Source organism: Lineus longissimus, chromosome 9, assembly GCF_910592395.1.
Source record: "Lineus longissimus chromosome 9, tnLinLong1.2, whole genome shotgun sequence".
In the NCBI taxonomy this organism is placed as follows: Eukaryota; Metazoa; Nemertea; class Pilidiophora; order Heteronemertea; family Lineidae; genus Lineus; species Lineus longissimus.
This window is the reverse complement of record NC_088316.1, coordinates 16,512,902-16,528,800: the sequence shown is the minus strand read 5'-3', so window position 1 is coordinate 16,528,800 and position 15,899 is coordinate 16,512,902. Positions and strand designations below refer to the sequence as shown.

Here is a 15,899-nt window from a genome sequence, read left to right as displayed (position 1 = left end):
TTATGATAATCAATAATGGTATTACATGTACCCGGTACGTACCTCAGGTACAATCCATAAAAAAATATACAAATCCCAAACACAGTCGGAATCCACAATGAGGTAATCAACTGTCCCGACCACGCGAAATAAAACCCAATCTTTTCACCAAAATAGTTCCGAATCCGCCATAATGGTTGATATTTCTGTATTTTAGTCCAAGTGTGATTCATTTTCTTCCGGGGGTCTGGGTCCACTTCTGTTGTTTTCATCTTTTCTGCGGCTTCATCCGAGAGAAGTCCCTCTTTTTGTCGTATTTCGATCAACTCATGAACAATCGGATCCTCTTCTGATTTCTCGTGCAGGAGAAAACTATCGGTGTATGTCTTCTTCATGAGAAGGTACGGCAGTCCTTAATGGAAATCAATTTTGAGATAATTCTACAAAAGTGTAAATAAAATGTTCAAAAGACGAATCATTCATGAAACGAATAGTAGCACTGACCTCCCCACTCATGTTCTCGCACTTGACAACACTTAGCAACACTTTGTCAAAAAACTAAACAGACAAATTATAGTCTCATTCACTTTGCTTTTCTGTGCATTAACAGCCTTTGTCATTTTTGCACATTGTATTTACTTGTGGCTCAAGTAAATACAATCAAACACTGCTGTAATGCAGTTAGTATGCATGCAAAGCATCTGAAGCTTCGCCCTTACAGTACTTGCATATCAGCCAATCCAATGGCATTGTTGAAGTTCACATTCAGTAGGTTTTCACAAAATGGAAAACTTCACATTCAATTTTCAAATTTTTGATCTAACGTAGTATGCTATTAACATTCATGCAACATCTGCACAACCATTTTATCATAACGTTCATGCAACATCTTCACAACCATATTCATTACGCAAATTTTTGGATGAGTCACAAATATCATGCCCATACATAACAATAAAGCTGCCATTTGTTTATCTTACTTACTATTTATGTAATAATTATCAACTGATCCAAATAAGTAGGATTGAATAGAAAGTAAAACAGATGAACCGATAAACAGGAAAGTTTTTTGACTGCGTAGTTCAACTAAGCAAAAATTTGTTTCAGTAAAACTCACAAAAATATTTGAGTCACAACATATATTGGTTTTGAGCGACAACATGTGATAGGTTTTATGACCACGACGCCTTAAGGGTACGTGTATGTTGCCTACCTCAAAAATTAACAGATTTGTCCTGGACAACCCTTAGATCTATTTGGTTTCCATGGTGACCAAACAGTATTGTCAATCATCCATTTCTAAGGACTGTTAATTAATATCGGCAATATGAGATTGAGAAATAATTTTAGAATTATCACTGGATAGAGTAAGAGAAATGTCATCTGCTATGATGAACAGACCCCCAGCTGACATGGATGGGTTCAAGTAAGGTTGGGTGATGGTGGAATATATGTTTCATAACACTGCAAAGGCAACATGCAACAACGTTTTCATAAAGTGAACAAGTCACTCTTTTAAGAAGACCCCAAAAGTTGCAATTTGGTAGAAAGTCTCTGTGAAGAAGACAGTCTCCATCAGGTAACCAATCCAAGATTGGGACCGTGGGCTGTTAAAGGGGTACGTCATTCATACTGGCGGCTCAGGAAAAGAGAAATGCAGTAATTAAATATACCCAATGGTGAGGTGCAGTTATTGTGCATCCAAATCTTGCAGGAACTTGGCATTCATATTTACTGATTTTACTAAGAATTACTTTTAGACAGCTGCATATATCATATTCAAGTCTTCACTTTTCTCAAAAGGGAGCCATATTTGCTTGTTTTGTCAGACAATGACCTTGTCCATACATGCAACTTTGTATTCACCTAGAAACTGCTCAGGCATATAATTTAGTCAAAATAGGCCCATGAGGCCGAGCTAGCACACTAAAAGCATTGACCAATCACTAGTACAGAAAAAACAATCTATATTTGTTTTGGTTGGCACTATTTATCAATGCGATAATAAACATGAACGTCCTAACCTAAACAAGGCAACCCAAATCGAGATAACGGCAGAGTCAATAGGATTAATTGGGAATATGACAGTGTTGTTTTTATTATTCTGACAACAGTGACGTAAGGTGTGTTCTGCATGGTTTCCAAGGGAGAGCAGTTTGTTCGAAATAAGGGTGCCACTCTGCACCATTAAGGCAGCCAATAATGTGGACACAATCAAGTCTCCTCCTGACTGAATCCCATTAGGACAGTTGTACTGCTGACATTAATGCATTGTTGATCAGGAAGATGCAATCAATAACACCAATAGCTCACACCACATTACAGATCTTTTGATCCAACTTGATGATCTATTAATATTGACCCAAATGGCATTGGCACAATGATATATATGACAGTAAACAGATGAAACGTTATTAGCGTATTGTATTTTAGCAGATGTGGGAGGGTTGGATACACTCTAGTTGATATTATGCACATGGTCGCTTTATGTCATTCAGCGTGATCATGGTTGGACAGTGGGCTGGTGACATCAAGTTGTCCGATGGTGACGATGTCACATATACAGACCAAACGCCAATATTCACCTTTTTTGGCGAGGCTGTCTTCTTCCTCTTCTGCTTTCCTCCTGATGTCAATGTTAATGAGTATATGATGTGTCTACAAAGGAAGAGAATGAATGTAAAACTTTTCTTCTTCTTCGAAATTGCCTAAGAAGAACCAATAGAATCAACACGTGAAAATTCTTCCTTATTTGTAATGATTGCTTTTTCATCATGAAGTCATGGAGCTAGTAAGCCTACGTGACGTTCTTCAACTTATGAAGTTCATGGACTAGATCAAGACTACCTTCACGTTACGCTCAGAGTGAAATTCCGTTTTCTCAAGGACCTTTTCTCATTCTATGCACATAATACCTTTACTCACCAAATAACTCCGCAATGCTGGACGGAAAAACGTGTCTTCATTTTCATGGCCTTCGAAGAGATGGATTTTATCAAGTTGGAATGGGGCACTGACAAAATCCACTAGAAAAAAAGAAACAAGATACCATTAAAACAAAGCAAAACCTCAACATTATAAGAAAATAGTTTTCTGTGATGTACCGGAGGGGGGGGAGTGATGGGGCAGGATGTTGACAAGTGTTTTGGTCGTCTCTCGCATGAATGAAGCCATACCACATATAGATATACAAAATATTATCAGACAGATCAATAAAAGATACTGGAAAAGGTTATAAATATATTTCCCTTTTCACCACAATCAAAATATCATACGTTTTTTTCATATCCTTAATACATAATGCATCATTACCGAATCGGGTTACGTTCATAGCCGATTTGACTGGCAGCTAACTTTTGAATAAATTGGAATAATTTATGAACTTTGGTCCAAGCTCTGTACATAGCAACACCGTGCGTCATAGACCTTTTGATCGGTTTTGCAATGATCTAAAAAACAGACCCTTGGGGGTCACAGTGTTGCTTCGGAACAGATGGCGCCATCATTCTCTGATTTTAAAGGGCAAAATGTTTCCAAAGATTTTTTCTTGAAGTGTTGAATAATGCCATGGATGTGGAAAGGCCAACAAATGACCAAAGAGAGATCAAATACCATAATTTTCGGCAAAAGACTTCATTGAATGCCATCCCTTTCGTCCAGAGAGAAAGGATGAAGCGACATATCTGATTCTGATTTTGCCCAAAAGACTAGATTGAATGCCATCTCTTTTCTCAATTATTTTGATAAATCATGAAATATACATCTCTGATAAATATATAGGTGTGATGAATGTAATATTATCTTGATGCCAATGCTGGTGATGAATATTCAGTGAAAATATTACCACACAGGAGTGCCTGGTATACTTGGCCAGATGTTACTCAAATTCACATACTTAAATGTGACAATATTTTAATGAGCAAACAGAGTTCTTTACTCCAATATTCTTCATAGTAGTACCCAGTACTAAAAGCTTTTATACACTCCACTGCATAACATTAGCAACAGGGTTGTCAACTATGGTAAAAGATCTTGACAAAAAGTATCAGGTATCTGGTGTCTATGCCTGCAGGGCAAGCAAAGACCCCGCTAATCGAGAAACATGATTAGCTTGCTAAGATTGGCCTATTGAGAATCCATTGAGAATCTTTGGCCGATTGAGAATCCATTGAGAATCTTAGGTGAGCGTCATCAAATTCTAAAGAGTCAGACAGGTGAATAACACTTGAATGATATTATCTAAAGAAGCGGGCATGGGCAATATTGACGATAGATTTGGGTCAAATCTCACTGGTCAAACAGTAGGCCTACCATTATTTGCTTTCATTTTCTCCACTATTTAACGATTAATGTTACAATACCGGTTGGCCTTATCATAGTAATCCATACAGGCATGCCATTTTTTTATAAACGGTGGTTGCCAGAACAGGTGTCATATACAGTATAATTGATTGGGGAACTCGAAAACTTGCACAAAATTTATGTAATTTCACTCTCTCTCAGTAAAAATATACCCGAGCGATGATAATCAGTGTCACACAGCATGGTCGATGTTTGTAGTAACTGGTCTACGTGATTGTGATTTTGCATGAAATTTAGCAAAGAAGTCAGATTATCAAGTGATTGAACCCAAATCCCGTTCTCCGGCCCTGCACACAATCTGTGCAGGAGACATTAACCCCTGATTTCCTCAGGATGACAAACAAGAGAGTGAAAAAATTTGTGGCTGAACATGCTGAAAGAACACGGGGAAAGGATAAAGTGAGGAAGAGACACACAAAACCTCCCATTATTCAGGTTGCAAGCGCAACCAAAAATAATCCAACAAGTTTTTTTCAGAGACAACATTGTAGCTAGTGGTAATTGGTGAGATATTCAATACCTCCTTTGGTTTGGACTACAAAATGGAAAGCTTCAGAAAGGACAAAGAGCTGATGAAGACCACATCCTGCATGTTTATAATTATAGATCGAGTTTGTGATCAATATAACAAATGGGTGATAGAAATTTGAGTAGGTAACAGTTAGATACAGTACTGGTCACAACTGACATTCCTTTTGTTCAGGCAAATATGCACAACTTCTGCTAAGAACTTACTTGTGACAATTACTGTATTGTCCTATTAATGTACACCCAGTCTGTGACAGTAAACCCATAAACATCATGCATGAATACTGTACCGTACCATCTTCTACAGAAATGAAATAATGATGAAAATGAAATATTTGATGTTTAGAAATATGACAGTGCCCACTTGACATGATTCCCTGAAATCGTTTGCTCAGAATCTCTTACCATAAACCCAAAGCTAAAATCATCCTGTTACTATAGGTATTGCAGAAAATAACAAAGCGTTGAAGACTCCCTATTATTAGTAAAATCACAATTCAGAATTGTAAATGTGAGCCCCTTAGGCTGACGTTACATAGGCCTCATTCGTTCACTTCCCACATGTCACGTTCCCCTTAATGCGCTCGTTCCTCACTGAATGCATGCCACAAGGCCGTGCATTCACCGAGGAACGTTAAGTAAAGCTGGAACGTGACATGTGGGAAGTGAACGAATGAGGCCTATGTAACGTCAGCCTAAAGTAATTTTTCTGAATTCCATTGATAAACATATTTACCTTCATCATCTGTTTTCAAATGCTTCTCTTCGAATCTTTCCCAAATGTTCTTGGGGCCGTCGTCGTAGATTTCACACTGCAATGGAATTGGGCGAGGATGCAAGAGCTGCTAGCTAGCTGTACCATCAAACTCAAAGGAACCTTTACAACAATTTTGCAAGAAGAAGCTATGTGAAACTTGCAAAACAATGGGTTAACCAGTAAGGCCTTGGCCACAGAATATCAATGTATCCATATTTATGTAGAGTCCAGATCAAGAGCAACTTACAAACAAGCGAATAAAAGCGTACTTACCCCTGTAAGTGGCATCTCTAAATTGCATTTTTCAGCCTCCTCACAAAGCCGTTTAAATGGCACATGAATTTTCACAAAAATATTCTCCTTGTATTTCTGTTTTTGAAATTCGACACCCTCCTCTCTCATTTCACCTTCAAATTTCTTCCGATTCGTAAAGTTCCGTTCAAGTTCGAAGCGTTTCTTTTTACTTGTCTCCTCCTCGGGATGTTTATCCGGATAAACAAGTACATAATCAATCCGTTTGATCTGGTCCACGCCCGCATCATCAATCCTATCCTCCATTGGCGCCTTCTCAGGCAAATCTAAAGACTCCTCCATTGTCTTATAACTTTTTCTCCGACTATGGCGATGTTTGCGTTTACGTTTTTTATCGGCACTAATTTCCGTCTCTGTTTCATTGACTAATTTATCGCGATCATGAACCACATCTACAGATTCTCTTGCACTCGCAGGAAGTGTTTCATTCTCCTTCCTAGCTGACTCTGGCCGTCTTTCGGTTTCTTCAAGAGTGTTGGTGTTTTTATTGTCCGAGAGATTGAACTCGGTCAACGGCACATCGATTTCCATGGCTTTGAATCTTTAATGAAGACCACTGGCTATGGAAAATTCTGCAAGTACACAAACAGAGGGTTACGAAGGTTACTCCTGGGGTTCCTTATATGTTTCCAAAAAATGTCCCTATATACAGTGCCCATATTAAACCATTGCAAGTCAGGAGGACTAAACACTAGTGTGATAAACACTGAGAATTTTCTATTTCTTGACCTGATTTTTTAAGATATACAATGGAACCTCTCTTAGCGGACACCTATCTAGTAAGGACAACCTCTCTATTAAGGACACTAGTTCTAGACCCAATTTGGTTGTTTCCATTCAATTTGACCTCTCTATTAAGGAGAGCATTTGTCAATCCCAAGGGTGTCCTTAATAGAGAGGTTCTACTGCACAATGGAGCCTACCTTAGCGGACACCTCTCTATAAAGGACAACCTCTCTATTAAGGACACTAGTTTTGGTCCCAAATTAATACTTTCCATTCAATTTGACCTCTAATCAGGACACCTCTCTCTTAAGGACAGTATTTGTCAGTCCAGAGGGTGTCCTTAATAGAGAGGTTCTACTGTATATTGACTGCATATCTTAGTGTTCATCATCATTATCTCCCAATTTCTTAGCTCAAAAAAATTCCTTTAATGATTTTTGCTGGGCAAATAAGGGATTTACAGCAACCACATACAATTTTTTCAGCCTCAGGTTCCAATTTTTCAAATCGATAATTCACAAACTTTCTACGTGGTAAAAATTAATTTTTTTGCCCCTTTGGTACCCCACCTGCGTCACATACAAAAATATATTATGTATGCCTCCCAATTCCAATAAAAATAAATGATAAATTATTTATAAGATCAAACAGTTTGGTTGATATCAACTCTACCAACAATGGCAAGGTCTTACTGATGGAAAAAATCAATCAATAATTGGCTATATCTAAAATCAATAGGAATCATATTCCACTCCACCTCAGTTTGAAGAAGACTTAAAGGATCAGAAGCATTATTATAATTTCTTAAAGGGACACTCTATTTTAGAATCAGAAAAATTATTGTAATTTCTTAAATGGACACTCTATTAATCACATCAAGTATGGTTTAATCCATATTTGATCAGATGGAGTTGTGCTATACTGTCAAAGTCCAAGTGTCCGTTAAGCCAATCCTCAAACATAAATTATCAGCAAAGAAAGAAATTTTGACATTTTGATGTTTTATATCAAAGACAATAAGAATCGCCACAATTCGAGATTGTGATGCCGACTTGTTCGTTAATTAAAGGGACTATATATTGAAAGGTCTATAAGCACTGGGAAGTTGGTACTTATATTTCTCTATCTGAATAGTATTTCCGGACCTTTATTGTCTGAGCAGTCAACAATATGTAGGGCATATAATGGGGGGGGGGGGGGGGGGGGGTGGAGGGGAGGGGGGTCCAATTTTCAATGGGGACACTAAAGACATGGTGACGGCTATCGCCACCACGTGCTTATCAGACCTACGAAAAAATACTACACCATGCATGAATGAAATCTAACAGCAATATCGTAACTTACAGATGAAGAAATAAAACAATGCTCCCTTTGTTTCATTATGACCACAGCACTGAAACAGATCCTTGCCTATTCATTGGAAACACTCCAGAAAAGTCAAACAGCCAGGCATGAGGGACTTTGCACTATCGATCCAGGCATTGATAGTAGGAATTGATTTTTCCACGTGACCTCGTTGCCTGGATCCGCGTAAATAAAGGTGGCAGGCCAAGACACGTGGTAGGAATTTTTGGCGGGAAGAACGATTGTGAGCCCACTGTGTTCGTCCCCCGATTCGAGAGACATAAGGGGGGGGGGGGGGGGGGGGGGGTTGGGCTTGGCCAATCTGGGTATGCTCACTCATCCTCTTTTTGTTAACCAGGCGGTGAAAATCGTCAAGCTCGGAGAAATCCGAAGAGAAATCTAAGGACGGTTTTCTGGCGGAGATATCTGTCTACTTATCGCCTCGGCATGCGGCACCCGCCACCCGGATATTGCGTTTCGATGCGGTACAACCCTATAGGCCTAGGTTTGATAACATTGAGATCATAGGATTACAACTTCCTTTAAATATATATATATACATTGGCGAATTAAACTCAGCAATTTATGCCTTTATTATTCCCAACCCTTCCAAAACACTCTTGCTATTGTGTGCAAGTCGTCCTCAAATTTAATCGTCGATGTCCCGTGAATATTAAGTTTCATTTGTTGCACTGCCGCATTAATCAGCCTGTACGATGTATCAACGTTACATACCGTTTTTCGATCATTTTCTGTGCGCTACAGTCTCCATCACATGGTCTTAATAACAAATCAGTGAGAAAAACCGCCACAAGCAACATTTCGAGATCGTCTTGAATCGTGTGAATGACGTACCCTTTTGAAGAGGCTGAAACGCCCTGTGTTGGCTTGCATCTTTCGGGAAACCGGAGACGTCGAAACGTCACTGGTTGTGAGGAAGCCAGAATTATGTATTTTTTCCACATTGATTGATTTTAAATAGTGAAACTGAACCCTCGGCTTCGGGTCTAACCCCCCGAACCGTTCCCGAAGGCCGCCCGCCCCCGTGCGCTTAGTGGTTTTTTAAACAGTGGTCACGTGAGGGGTATGAATTTGCCCACACAAGTGACTAACATCGCTGTTTATATGCCAATTTCGACCCTCATGAAAAGTGAATTCAATTATTTGTGTCGTATATCACTGGAAACGCCCGATTCCCCTGATTCTCCAGGATGTTAAATCGGGCATTTGATTTCTTTAAATAAATCATAAGCGTCGCATTTGCTCTGTTCACCATCCCAAAATGGCAATATTGCCAATTGGGCCGGACAATCACGGAAAACTCCAAATATTATACATTTCTTCCTTGATAATTCTAACAGTGACCATTCTCCCGTGAAAGACAGTTGCTTACGCTACACAAAAATTTTTAAAAAATCGAGGGTCAGCCATTGAAGTTTTGAGATATGTTGAATTTTGCACAAATCGGCGAAAAACGCACGAACTAGCACTGGACGGCATTTCAATACGGGGCCGACGCACATTCCAAGTTCAGTGTACACATACGTCGGCAACAACAGTAAAATGCGTAGTTTCTTGTTAGCTGCCTATTAAGTAGTGCTCTAGGTTTCAGAAACTCCAAAAAACATGTTTTTGCCAAAACAACTGCTAAATCAACACTGGCTTACTGTAAGGACCAAAAAACAATGATTTTTTAGAAACTACGATTAGCCGCGCACGAATACAAAAAACACCCTGATGAGACCTAAGAAATATCCGCGGCCGTCACCGAAGAAATTAATTTTGGTTAATCGCACCGACAACAACAACAGCAAAAGGTAAACATTGTATCTTCATAAAAATGCGTTTTTGACCCTGAACAAATCACTGTTAGCATGCCTCTATAAACATGGAATCAGTGTTCATTTGATGTAATTGATAAAAGGGTATCCCTGTGAGCCATCGACAAATAATCAGATGCATAATCTTAATACGGCTTCTGCGATTCTGGCTCTGAAAAGTCTGATAAAAAACTGATAAAATGTATAATTCCCCCATTGCCATTGCTGCTGATTGCATTGGCATTGGCATTTATCCATGATGATTTTGCCTACTGTCCCAGGTGTGGACCATCGGATACTCATGGGTCTATGTGACGAACTTCGGCATTATTTCCGTCCCAAGGGAGGCCTCCCAGAGGACCACAATGCTCCGATGTCTCAACTCAAGGGGGTCACTTCACCACAGCAATGGACCTTTTCACCAAAAACAAAGACGACAGGACCCAAACAAAGTTACAAACCAAATGCACACACTCAGAACTGGTCAATTCAAGAGGAGGCCAAAGCCTAAGCATACTTTAGAACAAAAGTTACTATGCCATAAGCCACTGTGACCCGAATCATGTGACCCTCAGTCCCAGGTCACAGGTGAAATGCATGACGTCTGAAGTGGTATTCAAGTCGTTTAAATTGATTAAATTTAATCCAATATCAGTCGTGAGAGTTATCTATTTTCTTGCTTCCTCTTTATTATTTTAGGTTCCAATGTTTTTGTCAGATTTTTATGCGAGGGAAAGGATGCCTTCCTCATCACCCTTTGGCTCAACGACCACATCCGCTCTTGACTCCCTTCGAGGTACATTGCAAAAATAATGTCTTACTATTTATTATGTCTTGCATTCGTTTCACGTGTTGGGTGCACTCTGTTCCCACATTGGTACGGAAAGTTTTGATCATAATGATTGGTCAAAAATTACAGAACTTGTCAATTGTGGACACCCTGGGACTGACAAATGGTCTTGTCGACAGAGATGTATCCTGATTTGAGAAGTTATTTGAACAAAATCAAATCATTGGCCTACTTAGGTAAGCTTTAAGAAGAACTTGAGAGATTTTGCAAAAAGGTTTGATGAGCCAAGCTCAGGCCCTGCAGACAATAAAAGTGCATAAAAATGACGTTTCTTTTTCAGTCTTATTCGAGGAGAAGTTTGAGCTGTTTATGGGAGGGAACAACCATGCCCTGTATCTCCTACAAGGTCTCAACAAGCAGCGAAGCAGCGGACTATTGTGTGATGTAATCATAGCAGCAGACAACGAGGAATTCCCGTGTCATAGGAGCGTGTTGGCTGCTTGTAGTCCGTATTTTATGGCCATGTTTACAGGTTTGCGTTTAAAACCAAATTTCTTTCTAAATGCTAGGTTTCAGTTTCAAAAATGAAAAGTTAAAAATGTTAAAAAACGTCAAAATGATTGTTTGTATAATCAATATATTACCCTACCTTAGGTTTCCAATCAGGATATCCAAGCAAATCCTTCGAAAAAAATGTCCTCTGCTTAAAGGTGGATAAACTTATGATGGTATTATTTTACTTCTTTAGGGGAGATGAGGGAGAGTGTGGAGAGGAAAGTAAACATTTCGGGCATTGACCGGGTGACCATGCGTCTGCTCATCGACTTCACATACACCGCTGAACTCCAGATCACAACAGAGAATGCCCAACTCCTCCTGTCAGCAGCTAATCTCATTCAAATTAACTCCGTAACAGAAGCCTGTTGCAAATTCTTAGAAAAAGAAATGGACCCAAGTAACTGTCTCGGAATTCATTGTTTTGCTGAAGTTCACAGCTGTACGAAACTTTCCGAGACGGCAAAGGTTTTTGCTTTGGACTACTTCTGCGAGGTTATGAAAAATGAGGAGTTGTTGTCACTGCCACAGGACAAGTTAGTCGAGTTTATTCAGGATGATGATCTGAGGGTTGAATCGGAAGATGTCGTACTCACAGCAGTGTTGAATTGGGTCAAACACGACTTCGATGCACGATTGTCGAGTCTGGGGGACGTTCTCCAACATGTTCGTCTTCTATTGGTGGATCCTTACTTCATGTTCGATACGCTGGATTCAGAGCCAATACTCCGGGACTCAGAAGAATGTAAAGGGATGATTGAGGAAGCTAAGCGATATTATGTGCTGAAGGTATGAATCAGTGATGAAAGTTATCACCATGTTAGTGGTCATTGTGGGGGGGGGGGACGGGCCTCCTTCTGGTTGGCAACTTGTGTAGAATGTTCACTTTAAATGCTAGTTGTGAAAACCTCTCTTTGGTAGAGCTAAAGACTTAAAGTCTCTTTGCAGGATCGAAGAAAAGATGGCTCCAATCCTCGTTGCCGCCCCCGAAAGTCAATGCCAATCACCACGGTCATCTTCACAGTCGGGGGAGAGATTTATAACAAAAATTACCTCAACTGTGTCGACTATTTTGACATTGAAGGAAACTTGTGGAGTAAGGCAAAGGACCTGCCATTCCCACGGTGTCACCACGGTGCTGCAGTTACAGACGAAGAAAACATTTATATATCAGGTAGAGATTCAAGGCTTTTGAAGATGAAAACATTGATCAGTTTTAGAACGATACAGTTACACCCTGATCGGAACTGTTTGTCATAAGCAAGATTTTTAAGCCAATTGGATGAAGAAATCATGCCCCTTGTTGTCATTCATTCACATTTCAGTTTAGAGAATTCTTTTTATTGACAGGTGGTTATAATAAGGAAAAAGTGGTGCTAAACAGCGTGCTGAGGTATGAGGTTGCAATCGACAAATGGGTACAAGTCGAGAACATGCTCCTTCCAAGGGCAAGACATGGTAAGGCTCTCATCCTACTGTGTTTGGATAATTGTAGCTCAAATAAAAGGTACATTTATTGGAAAGAAGTAACTTGTGGTGAATTCCTTCAGAATCAGTCAGAAGTGCTCCGATTGTAGCATCGACTGAGCAGCCGAGGGACCAGGGTAAATGTGTTTAGTCCGATGATATAGCCTTATATTTCTGATTTACAGCCATGGCCTCTGTGGATGGAAAGATCTACACCCTTGGAGGATTTGATGGACAAGGGCGCGTAAAGTCTGTCGAGCAATACTGCCCTTTCAAAAATACTTGGAAGTTTGTGGCCAATATGAATTATGCTGTCAGTCGCCTACAAGCATGTGGTTTTAATGGCTATTTATATGTCGCAGGTAAGACAATACATTGTTGAGTTTTTTCAGTACATGTACTTTGATAGCTTAATTACTTAAAAGCGCAATAAAAATGTGAAACCAACCATTTAGCTGAGAGTATGTGATTCTTTCAGGTGGAGTATCAGACCCCAACAATCAGTGCATAGATGCCTTACAGAGGTACAATCCTAATACAGACGTCTGGGAATTGGTAAGTACATGGATGCCTTAATTTGGAAAGGGACTGATGTGAGTTTTTCATGCCTTTTGTGCATCCTGGGTTTTGAAGCCAGTCAGCCTGCTTTGTGTGGTTGGCAAGGCATCTGAGAGAAGGAAAACTGAGCTCTATCCAAGGATGATCAAACCCATAAGCTATGGATTGCAGGAAGTCTGGAAGATGGGCCCCCTGAAGAATGTTTTAAAAGGACCGCTAGCTTGGCCTGGGTGACACCAGTTCATAAATAAAAGAGAGTTCTAGGCAAATTTATTCCAAGTTCATTGAAAGGATCGAATGTTTATTGTCTGTTGTGTGGTGTTGAAGTGAAATCTCCCATCACACATGTATGGAAAAGTTATCTGGGGGTGGAAAAGCCTCCCTGATCACAACAGCCTGAATTCTTTTCCAGCTTGCCCCGATGCCTGTACCACGGTCCCTGAGCGGTCTAGTAACAGCTGGTGGTAAACTTTATTCAGTGGGAGGGACGTTAGAAATGGTAACAGCCACGCGGCAGCTTACCTGCTATGATGTGGAGGCAAATCAGTGGACGGAGTTGACACCAATGACTGATACACGGTTTGATGCAGGTATGGAAATATAGTTTCCCCTTTAACCAAGACCACATCTATGTTGCCTAAATGTAAAGTTTTTGATTGCTGTGAAATTCATACGGGAGGGCAATAGGTAACTACTGTAACAGCTTGCCAACTTTTAAAGTCCTTATGCTATAATATTTCAGGTGTCACATCCTTGGGCAGCAAGATCTATGTTTTGAGCGGCCATGATGGAGAAAACTCATTCTTTCATACAATCGAACAATACGACACAGTCACCAACAAATGGACAGTTCTCAACACCTCCATGCCTTTTGGACGTTGTCGGTTTGGATGTGTGGCATTACACGTGAAGAAAAGACTGTAAATGTGAGACAGCTGTTGTGCCCTAGAATATGATTAAAGACGTGGACTGGTGAAAGCTGGCAAACGTAACCAAACTTGCTTATGCATCAACATCGTTGTGATGTACGATCCGAAATGGGCAAGGAAGGACGTCCAGATAAGCCCGTCATAAACCATGAAATATTCGCAGCTGTCATTGTGTGCGACCATGTGAATCTCTGGCGTAGCTTCAATGTAACATGTTGGTAATATTATTACTATAATCAGTACATTCTGTGTTGCTGTTTTTTTGCGCATTTTGCCGATTGCAAAGAGAGATCTTGTGTTTTCTGTGCAAATTCAATGGACTATGACCTGGAGAGCTCCATAGGGAGCTGCTTCCTATATGGTAGCTATACAAACAGTTAGTTTGAAATTCTGTGATGTTTATTATCTTGTTGTAATCAAATTGTGCAATATGGAAAGGTAAGAGGTAAACAAGAGACATTCAGGTGTTCTTATTTTGTGCGAGATTAAAAATATGGTTTCTAAAAATCATCTTCGATTGTGCATGAACTTAAATTATACATGTATTAAGATTTCAAATATTCAATTTTGTCATACACACCATAGGCCCTTTACCAGATATGCCTTTACCACCTAGGGTCGGGCAAGCAAACCATCTTTACAATAGATCTTCACAGTCAAAGACCCCAGGCAATGGCTTGAGGCATATCTGGCAATTAAGGGCCTATTAAACAGTGTGTAGTGTACTTGAGACGCCAGACTTGCCTTGCTATGCTGTTTTCTGTTGAGGTCATTGAATGCAAGTCACTGGTGATCATCTTATGACTGATAAATCTCTTGATAATCAAATGATACTATGTATGTAAGTAAAGGGCAATAGCTGAACTAATAAAATGTTATTTCATTTCCAATGAATTGTTACTTAGTTTGTTGATTTTAAAAGCACATTCCAGCGGTGTAAAGAGTGGCAACGTAGAGAAGATTGACTTTCTAAATGGGTTTGATCATGACAATCAACGTCGGCCTGTAGGGATGCTCAATGGACGACTTCGATGAAGTTGTTTTCACTGCCGACCAGTCTTGTGGTTCACGTGGAACAATGGTCACAGTGGCTTATGGCAAGGTCCGAAGTTGTCTTAGGCCTCATGACATGTTCCGAGTGTGCGCATTTGTTTTGCTTCAGCCCTGGTTTGTCTTTGTTGAAAAGGTCAATCTGGCTGAATGTGGTCCCTGTGAACTGTCACCATGATCACCACTCCAGATTTGTGGTCTGAACATGCTGTCTGGTCTCACTTGTCTGGCCAAGACATAACAAAACGATTCCAATTTTGATGCTCATGAGGTTCAATGTTACTCTGCAGGACTTGGGATGAAAGACATGCTCTGCAAAACTGCCATTGTGGGCATGAGCAAAAAAGACTACTTACCTACAAATTGAGATTGTTTCCTCTGCACACTAGCCCCGTTTTGGCTCTGGGTGGGTACAAAGCCCACTCCCACAGGCAAGCTGGCTCATACGTAACACTCGACTAATGCTCCGCCGATATGAAGCACATACTGATGGGTCCAGTCTCTGGTGCCAATGGAATGGTCAAAAGGACTTCACAACACAGCCTTGTCTGGGCCTATTACATGTAAGCTGGTCCTCAGATAAGCAATGTGGTAACATATCTTATCACTTCCTAAAGGCCCGATGACTCTTTCGGAACGGCCACTATTATGACCAAAGTGTATTGGTGTGTCTTTCTAAATAAAGAACCTGGTCATAAAAGCCAAAAATAGATGCAACAAGA

The 15,899-nt window shown here is 40.1% G+C and overlaps 2 protein-coding genes across 18 annotated transcripts in view; one reads left to right on the top strand and one right to left on the bottom strand.

Annotated features, from left to right (window-relative positions):
* LOC135493101 (anoctamin-4-like) overlaps positions 1-15,786 on the bottom strand; it is a 28,373-nt gene extending 12,587 nt beyond the window's left edge. For 12 of the 13 annotated variants that reach the window (XM_064780001.1, XM_064780000.1, XM_064779998.1 and 9 more), the window contains exons 1-6: positions 8,009-8,168; positions 5,900-6,510; positions 5,606-5,681; positions 2,905-3,005; positions 2,565-2,637; positions 43-391 (exon numbers count right to left, since the gene is read on the bottom strand). In XM_064780001.1, coding sequence (XP_064636071.1) covers positions 43-391; positions 2,565-2,637; positions 2,905-3,005; positions 5,606-5,681; positions 5,900-6,469 — 1,169 coding nt within the window. In that variant the 5' untranslated portion in view covers positions 6,470-6,510; positions 8,009-8,168. Of the gene's footprint in view, positions 1-42; positions 392-2,564; positions 2,638-2,904; positions 3,006-5,605; positions 5,682-5,899; positions 6,511-8,008; positions 8,169-15,533 lie in introns of those variants that run through there. The other variant, XM_064779999.1, reaches the window with a different exon arrangement.
* LOC135493112 (kelch-like protein 3) lies at positions 9,817-15,002 on the top strand. 5 transcript variants are annotated; one of them, XM_064780041.1, is made up of 10 exons: positions 9,817-9,825; positions 10,528-10,624; positions 10,959-11,150; positions 11,367-11,962; positions 12,122-12,347; positions 12,524-12,631; positions 12,826-13,002; positions 13,119-13,195; positions 13,611-13,788; positions 13,941-15,002. In XM_064780041.1, the coding sequence occupies exons 2-10, from the start codon at positions 10,534-10,536 to the stop codon at positions 14,120-14,122; spliced, it is 1,827 nt and encodes a 608-aa protein (XP_064636111.1). In that variant the 5' UTR covers positions 9,817-9,825; positions 10,528-10,533; the 3' UTR covers positions 14,123-15,002. The 5 variants fall into 5 exon arrangements, with proteins under 5 accessions (XP_064636111.1, XP_064636107.1, XP_064636106.1 ...); XM_064780037.1 differs by lacking the exon at positions 9,817-9,825 and adding an exon at positions 9,831-9,941; XM_064780036.1 differs by lacking the exon at positions 9,817-9,825 and adding an exon at positions 9,831-10,280.
* Positions 15,787-15,899: the final 113 nt, after the last annotated feature.

Excerpts from the sequence above, each read along its gene's own strand:
- LOC135493112 (XM_064780036.1), top strand. The coding sequence starts at position 10,194 with ATGCTCCGATGTCTCAACTCAAGGGGGTCACTTCACCACAGCAATGGA. Across the intron at positions 10,281-10,527 it reads GACGACAGGACCCAAACAAA|GTTCCAATGTTTTTGTCAGA; the intron begins GTTACAAACCAA and ends TTATTATTTTAG. Across the intron at positions 12,348-12,523 it reads AGAAAACATTTATATATCAG|GTGGTTATAATAAGGAAAAA; the intron begins GTAGAGATTCAA and ends TTTTATTGACAG.